This window comes from Pipistrellus kuhlii, unplaced genomic scaffold (genome assembly GCF_014108245.1).
Source record: "Pipistrellus kuhlii isolate mPipKuh1 unplaced genomic scaffold, mPipKuh1.p scaffold_m20_p_48, whole genome shotgun sequence".
NCBI classification, from domain to species: Eukaryota; Metazoa; Chordata; class Mammalia; order Chiroptera; family Vespertilionidae; genus Pipistrellus; species Pipistrellus kuhlii.
This window is the reverse complement of record NW_023425549.1, coordinates 2,214,362-2,235,824: the sequence shown is the minus strand read 5'-3', so window position 1 is coordinate 2,235,824 and position 21,463 is coordinate 2,214,362. Positions and strand designations below refer to the sequence as shown.

Below are 21,463 nucleotides of genomic sequence, written 5' to 3'. Positions count from 1 at the left end.
TTAGGCTTCTTTTTAATGGATATTTTGTAAATACAATTGTGGTATTTAAATTTGTATTAATTGAACAGGAGTAAAATCAAATTGGAAAAGGAGGAATTATTGAAATTGAAATTTATTGCAAGAGATTTTTCTGAAAATATCTCACCAGTTTAACACATTATGAGAGAAACATTGAGGCCAGAGTTGCCCATCTTTTTAAACTCTGTTTCCATTAAGAGGGATTTGAATTGAATCGCTGACTTGGAAAATGAGGCAGGGCTGTGTCACGCTGCCTGCCCTCTTCTGGTTTCCGTTAGCTAAGCCGAGGGCTTGGGTTTTGAACGTCGCATTTTGCTCCGTGACGCAAATGTGCTCAGTTGTCTAGGATACCCCATCTCTAAACAGCCTCCACGCCCACCGCCAGGCCCGCTCCCGCCGCTCCGGGCTGTGCTCTTTATTCTGACTGCACCTCCGTCGTTCAGATTTTGTCTTCTGGGAGGTCTTTTTCTGACAGGCTCACGGGGTTATATTTCCTGAGTTTCTTCCTGTTGGATTGATGGCCTGTTGTTTTTAAGTCTGGACCACTCGACTGGATAGAAAGTCAGACTGACACTCTCTGCCACCTCCGGCACCTGCTGCTCGCAGCTTCTGAGTCACTCCTTTGGGGACAGATTGTTCCAGGCTGGGCACCCAGGGGCCTCCACCACTGACCCTCCCACTTCTGTGGGGGGATGTATTTATTTGCAAGAGTTGGGACAAGATTTAAACATAAATGTAAACATATCATTGTTTTCTAATTATAAAATTAGGAATATGCTTATAAGAAAAAATTAAGTAAAGCAAAATAGAAAAGAAAGTCACCCCCAGAGAGAACATGGTTAATAGTTTAATGATGATTTTTCCAGAGCTTTCATATGCACAGAAACAAATAATTATTTTTTAAATTGGGTTTATAATGACATGCTTCTCTTCACTTAAATGTGCATCCTGCTATTTTTGAGGAAGTGGACACGCTCTGCCTGTTCTCTAGAAGGGCTGGCCAAGGCTCCAGCAGTGCCTGCCTATGATTAATTTAAGCTCCTTTTGCTGGCGAGCAGGATCGTTCTTTGTTATAAAGATGCCCCAACAATCTTCATATACTTGAGAGTAAAGGATAAATTTTTAGAGGGCTTGGTCAAAGCGTGTATATATGTAATATATACACATTGTTAATTTCTAGTCAGTCATTTCTGTCAATTCTGCCTCCAAAATGCATCTCAAAATGCATCTTCCGTTCCCACCTTCATCTTCCACCTGCTGCCACAGTTGCAACTTTGCCCTTTCTCCACCCTGTGCCAACTTGGTATCCAAGCACCGTAGTGATTTGTAGAAACAGAATCAGTTTCTATTTCTGCTTAGTACCTTTCAGTGGCCTCTCCGTGTCCATAAAGCAAAGTGTAGACTTGACCCTGAGGCCTACAAAGCCATGCCCTGGGTGACCCCTGCTCCCTGCCCTCCCTTCACTCAAAGTGCACCACCCTCCGGCCACTGCCACCTGCTGGCCTTGGCCCTGCTGTCCCCCTGCCTGTGCCCCAGACACTCACTGGGTGGCTGTGCGTCCCACAGCCTCCCCTGGCCAGCTTTCCTCAGGCTCCCTCTGCCTACCCACTCTCTGCCCGTCTCCTGCCAGGCCCTTTCCTCACAGTCTGGCCACATCTGGAATGTGTCTCTTTTTCTTTGGGCAGCGGTTGCTTGTGGTTTTGCTACCTCATTCTCCATCAGCCATCAGCGCCCAGCGCAGCACCGCAGCACGCCTGCGTGAACGGTACATTAACAATAGCACTTGCCACGTCGCCCTCCGGTTGACAGGGCCATGGCAATGCAGGAGAGTCAGTTTCACACTTGGGTAATCCAGAGGGAGCAGGGGCGGTGGCTGAGGGCACAAGGCCCAGCTCTGCCATTCAATCATTCTAGCAGGTTGGGTCCGCTTAGAAGCTCTAGGCCTCAGTTCTCCAGTTTGGGGGGACTCCAACAATTCAGCCACTTAAAATGTGGGGTTATAGCATTGTGACAATGATGAAGAGGCTGCAGGGAGCCTGCTCAGCTGGCCGTGGATTCGAGAATCCTAATGCCCCAAATCCTTCCTGGAGCTGGCTGTGCTGGCTGTGCTGGGTGGCTCTCTCTGCCTTAGACTTCGATGAGGATGACTGTGGGCCCTGGGAGGACTGGGACTGGACAGCGATAGCAGTCTCCCAGCGAGAGGCGTCCCAGCCCTCTTATTGCTTTGTTCCACAATGACTGCAAGCATATCGGGGCTCCAGAGAGAGGGCTTGCCCTGCTGTCTCCCTGGCCTTGCCTCCACCTACGCAGAACCCAGAACGGAAGCTGTGAAACCTCAGGTCATCCAGGAACTCATTTCCCTGCGGAGGAGCAGGAAATCCCCGACTGCCCCACCACAGTCAGACGTTGAAGACATGAGCCGTGACCTCAGTCTGGCTTCCGGGAAGGTTGCATGGACCACCTCAGTGCCCTCCGCGGGAAGGCCCTCTTACTGTCCCTTTTAATGCCGTCGATGAGTACCGTATGTGCTAACTTCAGCGCATAGCTTTTCACCCTCACCACTAGACACTGGGTCGGAGAATTCTCGTTGTGGGCAACTGTCCTGTACATTCTAGGATGTCCAGTAACATCTCTGGCCTCTACCTGCTAGATGCCACTGGCACTCCCTTTGCCCCGTTGTTATCCAGAACTTCTCTTGTCATTGCCACATATCCTCTGGGTGGCAGAATCATCCAGATTCAGACCGCTACTTTAATGAAACAATTCTGTGAGGGAGGGATTGTTAACCCATTTTTATGGATGAAAAATGCAGATTGGAGGAGTCAGTAACTTTTTTTTTTAAATATATTTTATTGATTTTTTACAGAGAGGAAGGGAGAGAGACTGAGAGCCAGAAACGTCGATGAGAGAGAAATATTGGCCAGCCGCCTCCTGAACACCCCCCACGGGGGATGTGCCCGCAACCAGTGCACGTGCCCTTGACCGGAATCGAACCTTGGACCCTTCAGTCCGCAGACCGATGCTCCACCACTGAGCCAACCGGTTTCGGCAAGAAGGAGTCAGTAACTTGTTAAGGGTCTCATCACTATGCCACCTCCAAGGCACGTGGATGCTCTCCACCCCTTCTTCTGGCCACTACCTAGTCACCAACATAAAACAGTCATTTAGAAAATGTTTGTCAAGCACCTACTATATATCAGGCAGTGTTCTTTTGCTCAGTAACTACCAGGGTACTTGGTGTTGGGCAGGATGGGAGGGAGAAGGTGTGAAAGATAGACAACTCTTTAAGTTTCCTACTGCTGTTGTCACAATATACCTCAAACTTAGTGGTTTATCTTACAGTGCTGGAGGTCAGAAAGCCGAATTCAGTTTCACTGATCTAAAATCAAGATGTCAGGTCCTAGCGGTTTGGCTCAGTGGATAGAGCATTGGCCTGTGAACTGAAGGGTCCCAGATTTGATTTCAGTCAAGGGCACATGCCCAGGTTGCTGGCTTGATCCCCATTGGGGGACGTGCAGGAGGCAGCAGATCAATGATTCTCCCTCACCATTGATGTTTCTTTCCCTTACTCCCTGAAATTAAAAATAAATAAATAAATAAATAAGGAAAGAAAAGATGTCAGCAGACCTCTATTCCTTCTGGAAGCTGTACAGGAGAATTCCTTTTCTCCTTCAAAGCCAGCACTGTAATATCTTTACTACTCCCCGACCTCTGCTTCCATCCTTATACCTTCTCTTTCAGAATCTAATCCTCTTGCCTCCCTTTTACAAAGACTTCCTGATTACATTAGGCCTATCTGGATAATCCAGGATAATCTCCCCATCTCAAGATCCTTAATTTAATTACATCCGCAAAGTCCCTTTGTAACCGGACAAGAAGGGATCTGGGCTGCCTGTCACTACTGGAGCCAATTCAGCAGAGGCTGGGTTGAATCATATGTGAATGTTTATTCCAGTCCTGCAGGAGGTTTGGGAAAGCATCCACAAAAAGCTGTTCTGCACCTCCCTATAAGCCAGCAGGCTTATATTGGGTAGAGGAACAAAAGACCACATGGAGAAGTAGGCAAAAGGGTATGTCAAATGGGCAGTTTTCAGGTAATGCAGTATGGAGACTTGCAAAGGACTAGGGGTCTTCAAAGGGCTGACGGCTCTGGTTTCTGCAACAAGGTTGTTAATCTTTCTTTTTTTATATATAAAGGAGATATATGTATATTTAAATATATTTTAATTGATTTCAGAGAGGAAGGGAGAGGTAGAGATAGAAATACCCTATATAATAAAAGGCTAATATGCAAATCAACCTGTCGCTATGACATGCAATGACCACCAGGGGGCAGATGCTCAATGTAGGAGTTGCCCCCTGGTGTTCAGTGCATTCCCACTAGGGGAGCATTGCTCAGCCAGAAGCCGGGCTCATAGCTGGCGAGCACAGTGGCAGTGGCAGGAGCCTCTCCTCTCTGCTGCAGTGTTAAGGATGTCCGACAGACAGCTTAGGTCCCCCAGGTGGAGCAGGCCTAAGTCGTCAGTCAGACATCCTCTGAGGGCTCCTGGACTGTGAAAGGGTGCAGGCCTGGCTGAGGGACACCTCCCCAAGTGCACGAATTTCATGCACTGGGCCTCTAGTCAATGATAAGAGAGAATCATTAATTGGCTGCCTCCTGCAACCTACTGGGGATCAAGCCCACAACCTGGGCATGTGCCCTTGACGGGAATGGAACCTGGGACCCTTCAGTCCGCAGGCTGAGGCTTTATCCACTGAGCCAAACTGGCTAGGCCAAGGTTGTTAATCTTTCCATTATAATAGGCAGTATTTCCAGGTGAGCAACTCCCAACCAAGTTAATCAGAAAAAAACAATCATCTTAACAGAGCATGATGACTATTTCTTATAATTATGTTCTATTTCTGCCCTAACACCTTTGCCATGTAAAGTGATATTCACTGGTGCCAGGGTTTAGAATGTGGGCATATTTGAGGGCCACTTATTCAGCCTACAGCAGTCTTTCCTCTAGCCTCCAAAGAATTATTTCCATCTTACATACAAAATACATTCATCCCGACCCAAGTTTCCCAGAAGTCTCAACCCATTACCGTATCAACTCAAGTCCAAAACAAGTCTGAGTCTCCTCTTTATCATCTAAATCAGGTACGGTTGAGATGTTGGATATAACTCATATTAGGGCCAATTCTTCCCCATCTGTGTGCTTGTGAAACTAGAAAGCCAGTTACTTGCTCCTAAATGCAATGGCGGGTCGGGCACAGGGGAGCAGTTGTAGCAGTCCCCATTACAGTGGGGAGAAAATGAAAGGAGGAAAGATGACATCAAACCCAAGCCATCGTGAAATCCACTGGGCCAACTCCGTGAGGTCTCAAGGCCCAAGAATAATTCTGTGTGGCTCAGGGCTCCACTCTTGGAGTCATCCTTCTCCTTTCCTGAAGGTAAATGTACTTGCAGTGAAGTAGTGTTATCAACCTGTTTCCTGCCTGTCGGATTTTGGGTGTCTGACAGCCTTCTTTTATTTTCTCCTCTCTCTCTCATTCAGTTGTAGCTGGCAGTGTTTCTGCTGGATGACATTTTAAAAAACCATGTGGGTCTCCTATGTATGCCTCTAGAATTCATTCCATTAGACAAGAAGTTCCTCCATAGATCTTTCCTGGATAATCCCATCTCCACTCCCGGCGCCTGCTGAGATGTCTAAGGGGATCCACGAGCCCATGTCTGATCTCTTCCAAGAGCCCTCAGTGTGACTGAATGCCCTGAGCTTTGGGTCCTCTGCAGTGTTAGCCAAAGGTGGTTCGGTCACCCCCTTGGCTTTCTCTCTGACAGCGAATCTCCTAACTTAATGTCTTTGCAACCCAAATAGACTGAGAGTTTCCCAAAATCATCAAATCCCAGTCCCTTTTTACTTCATAATTCCCCCTTCAGACTATCTCTTTCCTCCCACATTTTTTCCTCGGCAGCAAGAGGAAACCAGACTGCATCTTCAACACTTTGTATGGAAATCTCTTCAGCTAAATCTCCAAGCCCATCCTTAACAGAGTTTCATTACCATAAAACTAGAACCCGGTTCAGCTGCGATTCTGCCCCTGTATAACGGATGCCCTCTCCACTAGCTCCACAGCATGCTCCTCGCTTCCTAACCAGAAGCACCATTAATGTGCATGTTTGTCATGGTTTGTGGAGGATTATTTTTCTAAGATGATCCGTTTTCCACAGTGCTTCTCACTTCCTCAGAAACCCTCACTGAGCCATGGGGCCAGGGATTAGGACTTGGACATCTCTGGGGAGTCATATTCAGCCTTCCCCAGCCACTATTAAACCATCAAACCTTTATGGATTGCTTTCCTTTTCTCCCACGTATGTTAGGCGCTGTGAAGGCCACTGGAGTAGTATAGCAAGGCCAACCAAACACACTGGTTTGCCCAAATAGTCCATTTTTCTTTTTTGGACCTAGTGTAAATGTAGTAATATTCTTTTTCAGAAGTATCCTGGCTTTGCTGATGAATTTTCTTATCACTCTTGTTTTAATTCTTGGCCTTAAAATTATAAATCTGCAATCTTATGAGACAAAACACATTAAAAATTGTCAAGCAGTTATAGCTAAGTAGTAAATATTGTGACGTTTAGGTGCTTCTAAACATCCTTCAGTACACAGGACAGCCCCCCACAACCAGGCACCAGTCACTTACCATCTGGAATTTCAGGCTCATCTGGAGGCCTTTGGGATTTCATATTCAGATACGGTCCCTGGGCCAGCAGCACCAGCATCGCCTTGTTAGAAATGCTAATTCTCGACTCTGTCCAGAACCCACCGAAGCAGAAACTGTGGGCAGGACCCGACAATCCATTTTAACAAGCCCCAAACCAAACAATCTCTCTCTCACATGCACACATGAAACACACATGTGCACACACATACATGCATGCATGCATGCGCACACATTCTTAGTGGCATGCCAGGCACGTGAACAGCACAGTTCATACTGTAAACACTGTTCTGTTCAGAGTTGCTTGTGTGTCCCTGCCTTTTGTTCTCTTGTCTTCAAAGTGATGACAACACCTGGGTTGAGATGATTTGGGTAAATGTTAGTTTGGCGGGGATAGTTCTTTGGTCCTAATGATCTATTTCAGATGATTTTTATCAAAGTGACATATTTCATTTCTCACTTTTCTTGACCTTTGGCAGGAGCTAAGAAAAAGCCTAGAACTTAGTGTAAATCTACAAAGGAAGCCAAAGGACTGTTCCAGTGACGAGCATGACTCCATCGAAGAGGATGTGCTCTCTGAGCCCGAGCCTGAGGACCAGGCCCTGGCGGGCAGTCCCAGACCTGGCAGCCCTCTTTCCATGAAGAAGGATGCTCCTGAGGACCAGGGGACAGCAGGACCCCCTCCCCGGGGCCCAGACACCCTCGTGGTGCTGGAATTTAACCCGGCTTCCAGGGGTAAGCTCTGCCTTGTGTGGTGTTTCCTTGTCTTTGGTGTCTCTGCATCCAAGAGTAGGACTCAGTTTCCAGCCATACTTTGAGTTCAGCTTGGATAGACCATCTCACGGGCCAGAGAGATGTATCAGTCAGGTCTCTGCTGATTGCAAGAGACAAAGGCCTCAAATGATACTGAAATTCCAGGTGGTACATGTCTGGCAGTTGTGGGGGCTGCCCTGTGCATCGTGTGAAGTTTAGCAGCATCTACACACCAACTGGCCTAAGCAAAAGGGACTGTGTTGGCTTGGATAACTGAGGAGTCCAAGGCTTAGCAGGACTCATTTCTCCCCTCTCCTCCCCTCCCCTCCTCTCTCTTCTCTCCTTTGCCTTTCCTTCCTCTGTTCATTCCCTTCTCTTCTTCCCTTTCTCCCTCTCACCTCTGCCCCCTTTTGTCTTGTTTTGGTGCAGTTCTCAGGTAGGCGCTCTGTATACATGCACAGAATTGAGACACTGCTTCTCGTGGCTTTGCAACTCCATCAGAAAGTGGATTTTTCTTCCTAAAAGTCCCAGCCCTGGGTTTTAAGCCCACATTGGGTTACATCTCTGAGCCAGTTACTGTAGCTCTGATTGGCCAGGTCCAGCTATGGGTGTGGTTATCTCCACCCAAACCACATGCACTGATAACAGTTTCCAAAGAAAAGGAAAGGCAGATCTGAAGGTGGGGAGAGCCTACTGGGCAGACGGAAACCACAGCTGTCCACAGAGGAGGCTTTCAGACAGTACCCAGGAGAGTAGAGTGAAATGCAGTGGGCATGGGCCTGCCTGCCTGCTGCAGTCCTGTTCTCCACCGCGGCTGGCGCCTGGCGGCCGGCGGCCACTCCTTCTCCTGCTGGGGTGCCCTATCAGGACCCAGATTTCAAGCCCAGACACGGGGGCAGCATGAGTGAGGCTAGGAAGGGAAATGGTGGATGTGTGAATCAGGCTGCCATGACAGACCACAGGTGGTGGTGGTGGTGGGGGGGTAACCATAGGCCAGGGAGGAAGAAGGCTGGGGGACAACAGGCAGGGAGGGACCACAGGCCAGGAGGACCATAGGCTGGGGGGACCACAGGCCAGGGAGGACAGAAGGCTGGGGTACCATGGGCCGGGGAAATGACAGGCCCCGAGGACCACAGGCTGGGGAGGACGGAAAGCTAATGGGACCACAGGCCGGAGGACTACAGGCAGGGCGGACCACTGGTTGAGGGGACCACTGGCTGGGGGGACCACTGGCTGAGGGGACCACTGGCTGGGGGGACCACTGGCTGAGGGGACCACTGGCTGGGGGGACCACAGGCTGGGGGGACCACTGGCTGGGGAGGACAGAAGGCTAGGGACCACAGAAAGGGAGGGACACAGGCCAGGAGGTCCATGAGGGGACCACAGGCTGGGAGGACCACAGGCCGGGGGGACCACAGGCTGGGAGGACCACAGGCTGGGGGGACCACAGGCTGGGGGACCACAGGCTGGGGGGACCGCTGGCTGGGGAGGACAGAAGGCTAGGGACCACAGACAGGGAGGGACACAGGCCAGGAGGTCCATAGGCTGATGGGACCACAGGCTGGGAGGACCGCAGGCCAGGAGGACAGAAGGCTGGGGCAGCTTCAACAGCAGCAGGAACCTATTTTCTCCCGGTTCTGGAGGCTGTGACTCCAGGTGTTGACAGCATTGGTTTCTTCCGAGGCCTTCCCCTTGGCTTGGACACGTGTCTTCTTGCTGTGTCTCCCAATGTCTGTCCCTCTGTGTGTGTCTGTGTCTTAATTTCCTTTTCTTGTAAGGACGCCAGTCGCATTGGGTTAGTGCCCACCACGACTGACTTGTTTTACCTCAGTTCCCTCTTCGGAAGCCCTGTCTCCAGTACAGTCACGTTCGGAGGTGCTGGGTGTTAAGACTTGGACCTAGGGATTTGGGGGAACATAATAACAGGCAGCCACACCCAGGGGTTGATGTACCAGAGAAAACATTTGTCCCTCAGACGTGTGTCTCTCACCTGCAAACCCCTCTCTACTCTGAACCCCAAAACTTAGCTCCCTGTGTTACCCTCAAGACTTATTAGCTCAGAGGCTGCCTCCTCCGAGAAGCCTTCTCTGTGCTCCCAGCACGGCCTACTCTCGATGCCTCCTCTGCTTCCACCGCAGCATCATGGTGCGGGGCTCGCTGACCCAGCTGTCTCTCTCCCCTGCCCATGAGGGTAAGGCCAGCTCTTACCCTCCACTGCATTCTGCCTATAGCCTGGCACATTCCAGCACTCAGAAAATCTTTGTCAAACAAATGAAGGAGCTGTGCCCACTAAGCCTCCTTGAGGCTTCTGTGCCCCTCCCCCCCCTTTACACACACACACACACACACACACACACACACACTCACACTGGGCATGTTGCTGTCGGGGTGAAGGGTGCAGAGGGAGGTGAGGAGGGTCAGGAGAGGGCTCGGTCAGGAGGCTGACCAAGCCCCCATCCTGGAAATGGAGGGTGGGGGTCATGAAAGTCACTTCTGGGTGTGAGGACCAGCCCCAGAGGGAGAGCTGGTGGACCTTGGCAGTGTAAGAGGGGAACTGGGGCCCAAAACAGAGGGGACTTTACTTTCTTGACCGTTTAGTTTTTCACAGTTAGATTGCTTGGCAGGCCCTGCATAGACCACGGTGATGTCTGATCTGTGAGCACAGAGGGGCAGGCCGTGTCCTCCTGCCACCCCAGCTGCCCCCTTTCATCAGCATCTCTCCGTTAGCCCCATCTGGCGGCTTCCTGAGCTGCCGCAGGAGACACTGCCCTGAGAGGAGCAGGAGGGGTCCCACGGCCCACCTGTTGTCAGGTCTCTGCAGACCCCCGTGTGGGCCTGGAGTTCTGAACTAACCCTACGCTTTTACTCAACACCAGTCAGCTGGAACCTGGAGCGATGTGCTTGTTCTGAGCTGTTCATTCATTCATTCATTCACTCACTCATTGGACACACATCTTTCCCAGGCAGGGTGCTGGGACAGCTGGCCCAGTTCCTTTTCCCACAGCTCTTCATCCTAGCAGGGAAAACACATAAATAACAATTGCCAGTGGTTCTTATTAACACGAACCAAGCACTGCTCCAGGGGCTGTGCATTTCATCCTTCCTTTAATCCTCACCACAACCCGGGCAAGGACTTGTTTTACAGACGGGGGAGCTGAAAAGCACAGAGCGGTCACATAGCTTCCAAGGTCACAGCTAGAGGGGCAGCGTGGGGTCCAGTCTCCGCACTGTGAGCCAGAGCCTGCGCTCTTCATCACTGGGCTAAACAAATAAAGCAGGTGGTTCCGTAAGCGACAGCTGGGCCTGTAAGTCCCCCCCTCTGGTTTTCCTTCTGAGTTGTGAGACAAATGAGAGAGAGGCACAGGCTCTGACAGAAGGAGGGCGAGTTATTGCCTTTCCTGCTGGTAAGAGCTGGATGGGCGGCTATTAGGGACTGCCCCCTGAAGCAGACAGACGTCTGCCACACAGATGTTGGCAGACTGGACCATGGCGGCGTCAGCGTGGCAGCAGGAGGCCTTGTGCCCTGAGAGCGGTGGGGCGGCTGGAAGAGGGAGGAGGGTTGAGCGCTGATGGCTTCCCACCCCTGCTCCCATCCCATTTGTCCTCCTTGTGACTGGAGGCAGGGAGGGAGCAGCACAGGGAAGGGCAGAAGTTGTTTTCTGATAACTGGGGAAGGGGAGGGCTGGGTAAGCTGAGGAATTCAGAGCCCTGAAGTTGGGAAGGGTCTAAAACAGGCCACTGGTTGGGGGTGGGGGCCAGAGAAGCCTTCCCAGCGGAGGGGCCGTCTCAGCTGGGACAGGAATGAGGAGGAAGCAGCCGTGGGAACAGCATCCCATGCGGGAACAGCAAGCACCAAGGGCTTGGAGAGGGAGGAGCTGGTGTGCCCCGGGACAGAAGGCGGGCCTGGGAGCACGGTACAGATGCGGCCGGCAGTGATCCCCGTTCTTTTCCAAGAGGCTGGGTCCTTGGAGCCTGGGGAATACCTTTCTAGACTTCTGATGGCGAAGGCAGGCCTCCTGACCAGTTTCTGCAGGACTGTCTATGGAGAGGAGGGGCTCCAGGCAAGGACCTGTTTCCGGGCCTTTCCCAGCTTCCACAGGCCCCGCTTTCCTTGGCTCAGGCCCCTTCCTCCATCTTTAGAGCCAGCAACATTACCTCTCCCTGCCTTTCTTCCATAGCCACACCTCCCCCTGGACCTCCTCTGCTGCTGCCCCGTGTGTGTGTGTGTGTGTGTGTGTGTGTGTGTGTGTGTGTGTGCTGTTATTGTGGTAAGATATACGTAATGTGGGTTCTCCCATTTGCATCATTTTTAGGAGCAGCTTGCTGTTAAGCACACTCACATTGTTGTGTAGTCACACTGTCTTCAGAAGTTCTTCATCTCAAACTGAAGCTATTCCTCTTCCAGCCCCGTAACCACTGGGTCCACTGGGATAATCTGCGATGAGCGCCTTATCTTAACCTTAGCTGACTAGCCCGGCTCATTCCCTTTGCACGTAACCTAACATGCTCACAGGTTCCAGGCTTGGATGTGCCATCTTTGGGGGCCATTATCCTGCCCCCGGTCTACCTGCTAGGATGGCTGGGGGGCAGATGAGACACGTGTGCCCAGGACCTCTCAGTGCCTGGACTCTCAAGAGCCTGTCGCTCTTCCTGTCACCAGCGTGTTTTCAGCACTTGGGGAGCCAGTCTTGTGGGCATTTGCCCTTCTCCATGCTTTATCTTGCCCCATTGGATACGGGGGGTCGTCACATACGGGGCTGCATTGGGCACTGGATGTCAGTCCAACAGGGAGCAGCTACTGCAAAAGTGCAGAGAAACACGGGCCCTTCTGAAGTCAAGAGGGGAGCGGGGAGGGGTTAGGACAAGACTGACCTACTGCATAATCCCAACATCTTCCCTGAGCTCCCAGGAATCCTGCGGGACCCTTGATTCTGGGACTCCCTATCCCTGGGGCCAGCATGAGCCCAGGACTTCCTCTGCTGGTACCTATCACACCTCATTCCATAGGTCCTTCCCAGGTCTCCTGCCTTCCAGGCCAGGGGTCCTGCCTCCCGTGCCTGACTCCTCCCCTGCCTGTGCTTCATGCTGTCCAGCCACGGCCTCCCGCCCGGTGGTCCTCCAACTTCTGCTCTGACTCTTGGCCGGCTGAGGCCCTGGTGCCCTTTCCCTAAACTTGAGCCATTTGCAAAGCCTCTTCACAGTTTTTTTGCCATCTCCGCAAACTGCTTGTTCGCTGTTGTTTACGCAGAACCATTCTTTTCTCCTTCCCTCCCCTCCTTTCTTTTCTTCGTAGTTCTAGGATTGTTCCAGCAGTAATGCTTATGAAATCAAGGGTTGATACGATGGTTACATTTCCCCACACACACATTCAGGCATATAACTGCTTAAAACATTGTTTGTCCACAAGGCATCTGGAATCGTCTCTGGTCCCACCAGTGGTCCAGGCGCCCCCCTTTAGAAACACTGACTCTAAAGTGTGGCCTCTGGGCCCTCACTGTCCACTCACCAGCCCAGGCCCCCGCCGCTCACCTGCCACATGCCTTCCAGCTGGCAGGCCTTCGCACAGGCTGTTCCCTCCCCAGCTTCGTGTCCCTGGTAACATCCTAGCCACCAGGGAGGCCTCCTGACTGTCTGCTGCACAGCTGGTGCCATCCTGCAGGCTGCATACTCTGGTCCCAGAGCCCTCCCCCCGGCCCTGCTCGCTGCTCCATCCAGCCATCCTTCCCTCGCAGGCTGTAACCTGTGCTTTACTGCATTCTTTCAGCTCCAGGGGCCTCGGTTGCACCATTATTTTATCTGCCAGTTAAACCCAACACCTCATAAATGTTAAAATTTGAAAACCTGTGTGTGTCCTAGAATATTTCATTTATTTGCCAAAATGCATGGTGGCTTTCAGCAAATTTGTTTCATTGTCTGTGTTATCCACATCTCTGACTCCAAGCTAGCGTGGTACCTGGCAGGGGGTAGGGTTCAGTAAATATTTGTTGAATGAATAAATGAACGAACAAATAAACAGATGCCTGAGCAGAATATCCCAACTCTGCTTGCACTCCGTATTTGACATATAAACAATTGTTTTCCTACAGGTAATAAAAAGGAAAGGATTTTGTCTGCTCAGCGAAAGGACAACGCTGAGGTCCTCATTCCCAGCAAACCAGAGCCAAGCCTGACTCCCCAGCCCCCCACTGTGTTCCCAGACCAGGAGAGGCCATGTTCAAGTAAGAATTCTGGGGGCCCCCTGAGCAGGGCAGGGCCAGGGCTTGGGTCACTCTCAGTAGGGTGCTGTGATGGAGGAGGCCTACCCTCATTATTCTCTCTGCCAAGGTCTGAGCTGACCTTTTGCAAATATATTACTAGTCAGGGTCTCCAGAGAAACAGAACCTATGGTGAGAGGGGGCCGGAGGGAGAAAAAGGAATGTCTCATGCAGTTATGACGGCTGGCAAGTCCCATCTGCAGGGTGGATTGGCAGCTGGAGACGCGGGAGAACCAATGTTCTAGTTCAGAGGCCCTCGCACAGGAAGGAGCCGGGCTGCAGAGGAAGTCCAGAGGCAGTCTGCTGGAGAATTCTCTCCCCTGTGAGGGTCAGTCTTTTCTATTCAGGCCTTCAACTGATAGGACGAGGCCCACCCACACCATGAAGGACAGTCGGCTTTATTCCACAATTAAAACGCTAATCTCATCTAAAATCTCATCTCAGAAACACCCGAGGCCCAGACGAGTGAACACATAAGTATCACACCTACTTTCTTGTTCTATGAAAAGACATTGAAAATTTATAATTGAGCATTTATTTTATTTTTCAGTTAACTTGCTTACTTTATGTGGGTAAAAATACATGCAAAAGGCACTAGGTTCTAAAGGAGCAAAGGAGCTTATGGCTGCTCTTCTAATGAAATGAGAGGTATACTGAGTGTGTGACCCAGCCACCGGCGCAAGCTCTTAGTTATATCCTATGCAAGTAAATTACATATGTAATTTATGTAAGCAGATCATATAAGTAAATTACAGCCCTGTAACTAGCCTTCAAGGTAAGTCCTGTGATGGTCCCCATTTCACAGACATGAAACTGAGGCACAGGGAGGTGATTCACACAGCTGGGAAGTGGCAGGGGAGGCCTCCATCGCCGGTGGAGTAACTTCACTGCTGTGTCCCTAACCAGCAGACTGCACACACTGAGGCTGCAGAGAAACCATCTGCCTGGTACCCTGGGTCAAATCCAGTGGCTGAGTGGGTCTGGTGGAGATGAGGGGGCACTTGTTCTGGTTTCTATGACCAAATGATCACAAAGAGCTCAAGGCATCCTGGTCAGGAATTTGGGGTCCTGGGCAAAATCCAGCCCCAGCCAGCAGCCCTGTTAGACAGGCGGAGTCAGGGGCCCTGACTCTGTGGCTGTGGCATTTCATTAATGTTTACTGGGGAGCTGGAGCGATTGTTGCCTGCAGGGACAGGCCCAGGGACCTGCTGGTGGGAACCAGCCCCTCCCCCACAGTCATGGTCTAGAGGTGGACGCGCACCTGAGCCTGAGGCCTGAGCTTGGAGTTTTTCCAGCAGCTCAGGGCAGATGGAGGGGGGAGAGGGGGAATAGCAAGAGCTGCCACTGACTTAGTGAGCATCTGTTCCATGCTGTGTAAATATTGTCTTGGTTTGGATTTCCCCTGAAACAGACTCCAAGAGGGATTCAAGAGCAAGTAATTTATTTGGGAGATGGCTCCTGGTAGGGGATGGAAAGGGAGGGAACCAAAACTGGCTTCATCTCCAAGCAAGTTAACTGGGCGGTAGAGTGCCACCTGGCTGGGGAGCTGGGGCCAGGGCTGAGCACCAGCCCCCACATTGGTTGCTGCTCCCACCCCGGGAGCGAGGCAGCTGGGCTGTGCACACTCTCCCTTCCCTCGGGTGGTAGGCTGCTCCTCGGGGTGGGCTCCAGCTCTCAGGCTCTGAGTGCCAGCACCCAGGCATTCTCTGATTAACCCGATCACAACCCAACACCCCCTGGGAGGAAAGAAGACATTTTAGATGGCAGATAACTAAAAAAAAAAAAAAAAAAAGTGGCTAGAAGGCAGAGTCTATATCAGGGATGGGGAGCATCCATTTGGTCTGGGTGAGTTAATTAAATGTTGCCCCAATATAGCAGGCTAATTTTTAAGTTGTCAATTTTGTATGGCCCGCGAATGATGTTATAAATATGCCCTTGGCAGAAAAAAGGTTTCCCATCCCTGGTCTGTATCAACTCATGTAATTAAAGTGTCCGTATGGGGGTGATGCTTCGGCACAGCCAGATCCAGGTGATTAAAGTGTCGGCACCTGCCTCTCGGCTCTGCGCTCTTCTCTGTGCCCTTCATTCTCTGACAAGCACACAGGGGTGGTGCGATGCCACCCGCAGCTCTGGGCTCACAGCCCACCAGCCCACAACCCTGGCAGAAACAGCATGACCGACTCTGCAGCCTGACCACCTGGTGCAAACCCTGCCCTCCACCGGCTAGCTCAGTGACCTTGGGCAGACTCCTTAGCCTCTGAGGGCCTCATTCTCCCCTCCCCCACACAGGGCTGAGAATAAAGCCTCGGGGTTAAAGGGCTGGGTAGATAGACTGCTTTGAGGAGCATCTGGCTCCGGGCAAGCGCTCGGCCAGGGTCAGCTGGCACTGTCCTCACAACTGTCAGCAAAGCTCGGAGTTACTTCTCGTTGCTGGCTTAGGTCCGGGAGGTTCTGTGAAGGAAACACTGGTGTGTCGCAGAGGCAGAGGGAGTGGGTGACAGGCAGCAAGCTCTCAGAACTTCCTATGGAGACTGTTGCCTGTTCTCCCATTTCACAGATGAGGAGACTAGAGCTGAGGACATGAGAGTTACTTGCTCAGAGCAACAGACAGGACAGTGAAGCCAGGATTCACACCCAGGCTTCAAGCTCTGGGCTCTGACTGGCTCTGTCAGGCTGCCTGTCTGGGGCCGCCTGGCCACAGGTGGCTTTGGAGGCACCTGGGTGTGTAGCTCCTGGCAAGCTTAACTGTGACACCAGCTCAGTTAGAGCTGCAGGCTTTCAGTTCAGTACACGAGCCCTGGGTTGGGGAGTTGAGGTAGCAGTCCAGGACTGGCAGCATGCGGCCCGGGATGTGCCCTGGTGCATGGACAGGACCAGCAAGTGAGGCTGTAGGTTAGGGCATGCTCCAGCTCAGCCCAGTCCACTCCCGGGTGGGGTGGGCAACAGGTTGTCATCTTCTCGGACCTCACCAGGAACCTGGGTCTTGAGCACCTACTGTGAGCCAGTCCGGGTCCAGGCACTGGTGATCCAGTGAGCAATACGCTGACCCTGCTCTCATGGCGTCTATGTGTCAGTGGGCAGGGATAGGTAACAGTCATGAAGGTGGGGTAGTGACAATACTACCAAGACAGCAACGGGGTGATGGCTGGGCATCTCTGAGGAGGAAAGTCTTAAACTGAGGCTGAATTATTTCCAGGACTAGCCCTTTGCAGAGGGGAAAGCCGTGCAGAGGCCCCGAGGTGGGAAAGAGCTGCTCAGTTAGCGGAGGAATCAGAAAGAAGGGTGGAGCACAGGGAGTGGGGGGGAGGGGAGGGTGGCTGAGAGGAGGTCACCGAGGTGGACAAGGGCCAGAGCACACAATGAGATCAGGAGAGGGACCCGGTGCCTGGCAGCCTGCTGTGGCTTTGTAGATGGGGCTGCCGTGACCAGCTTTACACTGTAACAAGATCCCTCCGCTGCCACATGGGAGCCAGGGTGGAAGTGGGATGACCAAGGAAGAGACCACTGCAGGGTGGAGAGAGTGGTGGCTCTGAGTGTCACCAGTGGCTGGACTCCAGACAGTAATGGGCTTGCTGAGGAGACCATTTAAGCATGACTAGTTGTGACATTTTATCCTGAACAACCTGAGGCAAGAACCTGGGTGGTGGGGAGCTTGCTGAGACTTGGCTGTGATGTGGGCCCTGGCTTGTCACTTGACTGGGGAGGGCTCTGAATCTGTGCCACCAGCAAAGGAGATTCAAGCAGCTGGAGGTGGGGTCTGGGTCTGACCCTGCAGGCAGGCTGGGCCTCTCGTCTGTGTGCTGCCACTGCTGGGGTCAGTGGGAACGGCAGGAAAACCCAGCCTGCAGGCAGGGCAGTGTCCTCACACCCATCGCCACGGAGAGCCAGGATCCAGTGGGCAAAGTGAGGATCAAGCTGGTTCCTGGGGTCTTCTTGCCAAAACCCAGAGCCTAGAAAGAGGCTGATGGAATCTGAGGAAGGCAGGGTGGGGAGGGACTCACTGTCCAAATGACATGTTGACAAGGGCATGTCAAGGTCACAGCAGCTGATAAGGTTAAACATTTATACATAGGTGTCTAGTGATCTTGGCATCTATCAGTTTTGGTCAGGCGAAGAGCCGGGGAGCTGGGAAGGAGAGAGAAGGAGCCACGGGCAAGCTGCAGGCCAGGCCCTCTCAGAGCTCCACAGGAGAGTGTGGGTGGCAGTCCCCTGTGACGTTTCTGCTACACCTGGGCCGGCTCCACTGACTGCTGCTCACGTTGACAAAACACAAGTCTGTACTGCTGGTGTTCACTCTGTCAAAAACAAAAATGGCTTTTCAGAAAGTTCCTCCAAAATAAGTTGTCAAAAAGAAATGGAACCAAGGTATGTGGGAGCAGCCTGGCGGTGGCCAGCCATCCTGCCGGGCTTTCTGGGATTTCCTTCCTTCATGGCGGGCCACCACCTCCAAAGTTTTCCTGTCTGAGTAATAAAAATGAAGAACCAGCGTTCACAAAACTCCGAACCAGCTCCCAGGCCATGCTCTGTACAGGCAAAAGCAATCTTGCACTTACTTACCCAAACAACCTGTGTGGTAGGTACCACTGTTGTCGACACCATTGTACAGAGCAAACCCAGGCTTCAGTGTGAAGCCAGTGTTTGAACTGGCTGCAGAGTCCCTGCTCCCAGGACCTCTCCACTGCCTGGCCTTCCTGAGCCAGCTACTATGTCATGTGCTTACTGCGTACCCACATCAGCCTAGTCTCAGCAATCACACCTAAACACAGGCTTGAGGCATTTGTTGTGCTTTTTCTAATGCTCATTAATATCCTATATAATAATCCTGTGTAATAAAGAGGTAATATGCAAATTAACCATCACTCCCAATACACAAGATGGCCATCCCCGTGTGGACACAAATGGCCGCCACAGATGGACAGCAGGGGAAGGCAGTTGGGAGGGACCAGGCCTGCAAGGGAGGGCAGTTGGAGGGTGATCAGGCCTTTAGGGGAGGACAGTTGGGGGGGACCAGGTTTGCAGGGGAGGGCAATTGGGAGCAATCAGGCCTGCAGGGGAGGGCAGTTGAGGGGGAGAACCAGGCCTGCAGAGGAGAGCAGTTGGGGGCAACCAGGCCTGCAGGGGAGGATAGTTAGGGGCGACCAGGCAGGCAGGGGAGGGCAATTAGAGATGACCAGGCCAGCAGGAGATGGCAGTTAGGGGCAATCGGGCTAGCAGGGGAGCAGGTAGGCATCGATCAGGCTGGTAAGGGAGTGGTTAGGGGTGATAAGGCTGGCAGGCAGAAGTGGTTAGGGGCAATCAGGCAGGCAGGCAGGTGAGTGGTTGGGAGCCAACAGTCCTGGATTGTGAGAGGGATGTCCCAAGTTGGAGAGAGGAGGGCAGTTGGGGGACACCCCTCTGTCCCTGTGCACAAATTTTATGCACTGGGCCTCTAGTAAATATATGACTTAATATTTTAAAAGTTAAGCCCCGTATTAACTAAAATTATTTGGAATACTGTATCAGTTTCTTAGGGCTGCTGAGACAAAGGACCACAATATGACGGGTTTAAAAAACAGGATCTTATTATCTCCAGTTTTCGAGGCTAAAAGTCCAAGATCAAGGTGTCATCTGGGCCATGTTCCTTTTGAAGGCACCAGGAAGAATCTGTTGACGGCCTCTCTCCTAGTGACCTGTGGCAGCGTAACTTCAGCCTTCATGTGCACTGCCCTATGTGCGCATCTGTCTCTGGGTCCGTTTCCCTCTTTTATCGGGACACAGTTATACTGGATTAAAGCCCACCCCAATGACCCTATTGTAACTCTTTCATTTGCAAGTACCATATTTCCAAATAAGGTCACAGGTACTAGGAGTTAGGATTTCAACATCTTTTGGGGGAGACACAACAACCCTTAACACATGTTCATATGCAGCATTTTGAGAAGTAGAACTTAATTAACTACTTTCTAATCTGCCTTTCTCCAGATGGTATGTAGTGCAAGACTTTAACAAGTACTTGAGCAGATGAGGATGAAGTAAAAAACATGAGAAAGAAAATCAGTTGAGCATACTGATGTCTGAGGGGGTACTGGTTATGGCTCTGAACTTCCTGGCCAGCATGGTAAAAAAGCATGCACTCACATAAAAATGCATGTTGCTTGGTCCATCTCATATAAACCAGATTGCCAGTTGTCCCTGGTACTTGGTTCTTAGAGCAGTTTGTCCAGCTGTTCTCTTAAAGAGGACACTGTTTGAGGAAGTGGAGTCTTCATTTTGAAGGGGTTTGGGGCTCAGCCTTTATCTGTTAAGTATACTTGACTCCAAATAAGCCAAATTTGAAGAAAGGAAAGATGAAAACCACAGCACTGTCACAACCCTCACACTGAAAAGGGATTACAGTGGTGCCAAGTGTAAAGTGAGGATTAGTTTCTAAAGGTCACAGAGAGAGCAGGTGGCCAAAACCCAGCTGATGATCCAGTGCAGCACATAGGGCTCCGTATAGACACCACCACACAGACACATCCCCTCTCAGCAAGCCTGAGGGTCTCTCTCCTCCACACAGACACATCACCTCCCAGCAAGCCTGAGGGTCTCTCTCCTCCACACAGACCATCCCCTCTCAGCAAGCCTAAGGGTCTCTCTCCTCCACACAGACCATCCCCTCTCAGCAAGCCTAAGGGTCTCCCTCCGCCACACAGACCATCACCTCCCAGCAAGCCTAAGGGTCTCTCTCCTCCAAGGTGGAAACAATCACAGCTTCCAGGCCGAGCCCCAGTGAAGCCGTCATCTTTGGTTATGGTCTGGGTTGCAGGGGAAATGGGTCTTTGTAAACACTGGCATATGCTGAGGCCACTGGGATGCTGACATCTTCAGAGGCATGAGGAACTTGAGGTTATCTTCCTGGTGCATACAAAAATCGTCCTTTTTGTCTCTTCCTGGTGAGCTTAACCTCTTATCACCAGGTATTGTCTCTTTTTCACTCTAGTAATACTTTTTTGCCCTAAAGTTTACCAGCTTTCTTTCGGTTAGTGTTTACATTGTGTATCTTACATTTTTTCACTTTCAAACTTTCTCTTCTAAGCAGCGTGTAATGCTTTTTACATTTTTATCCTCTAGCAATCTATGCATTTTAATAGGCACATTTAGTCCATTTATATTTAATGTAATTGCTCATATATTTGAGTTTAAATCTACTATCTTACTTGCTTTTTATTTGTTCTGCCTGTTTTATGTTTCTTTTTCTTTCCTTTCTTGTCCTCTTTTGAACTGATTACTTTATATTTTTCCTATTTTTCCTCTCTATTAGCTTGTTAGTTACACATTCTCTTATTATTCATTTAGTCATTACCAAAGATTGCAACATGCATTCTTGACCTATTAGAGTCTACTTTAAATTAGCAAGTTTACTACTTCTCATTTAAGGGAAGGACCTTACAGCTCTGAAACTTCATTTACCCTCTTCTCAACTGACATGTTATTATTGTCATGCATTTTAATTCTCTCTACATTGTACACCTCACTAGATGATGCCATCATCATCCTTTATCATTTTACACAGTCAGTAGTATGTGGGATTTGCACACAATATTAACCCTTCTGTGCCCTTCAGGCCTGGCTCTTTCCAGGCCACTCTGACTCTCAGACGTGGCCCTGACTTTGTTGCCTGGGCTTCTCAGCTTCCCAGCTTTGTGGCAGCTCTTTTCAGAATCAGCAGTGCCTTAAGGGGAAACACCTTCCAGGGGCTGGGTTCAGCTCCC

The 21,463-nt window shown here is 51.0% G+C and overlaps 1 protein-coding gene across 6 annotated transcripts in view; it reads left to right on the top strand.

The window, feature by feature from the left end:
• The window catches only part of LOC118704856 (katanin interacting protein), a 187,453-nt gene that overhangs the window by 99,696 nt on the left and 66,294 nt on the right, over window positions 1-21,463 (top strand). For all 6 annotated transcript variants that reach the window (XM_045572527.1, XM_045572525.1, XM_045572526.1 and 3 more), the window contains 2 exons: window positions 7,203-7,458; window positions 13,563-13,694. In XM_045572527.1, the coding sequence (XP_045428483.1) occupies window positions 7,203-7,458; window positions 13,563-13,694 (388 nt within the window). The remainder of the gene's footprint in view (window positions 1-7,202; window positions 7,459-13,562; window positions 13,695-21,463) is intronic.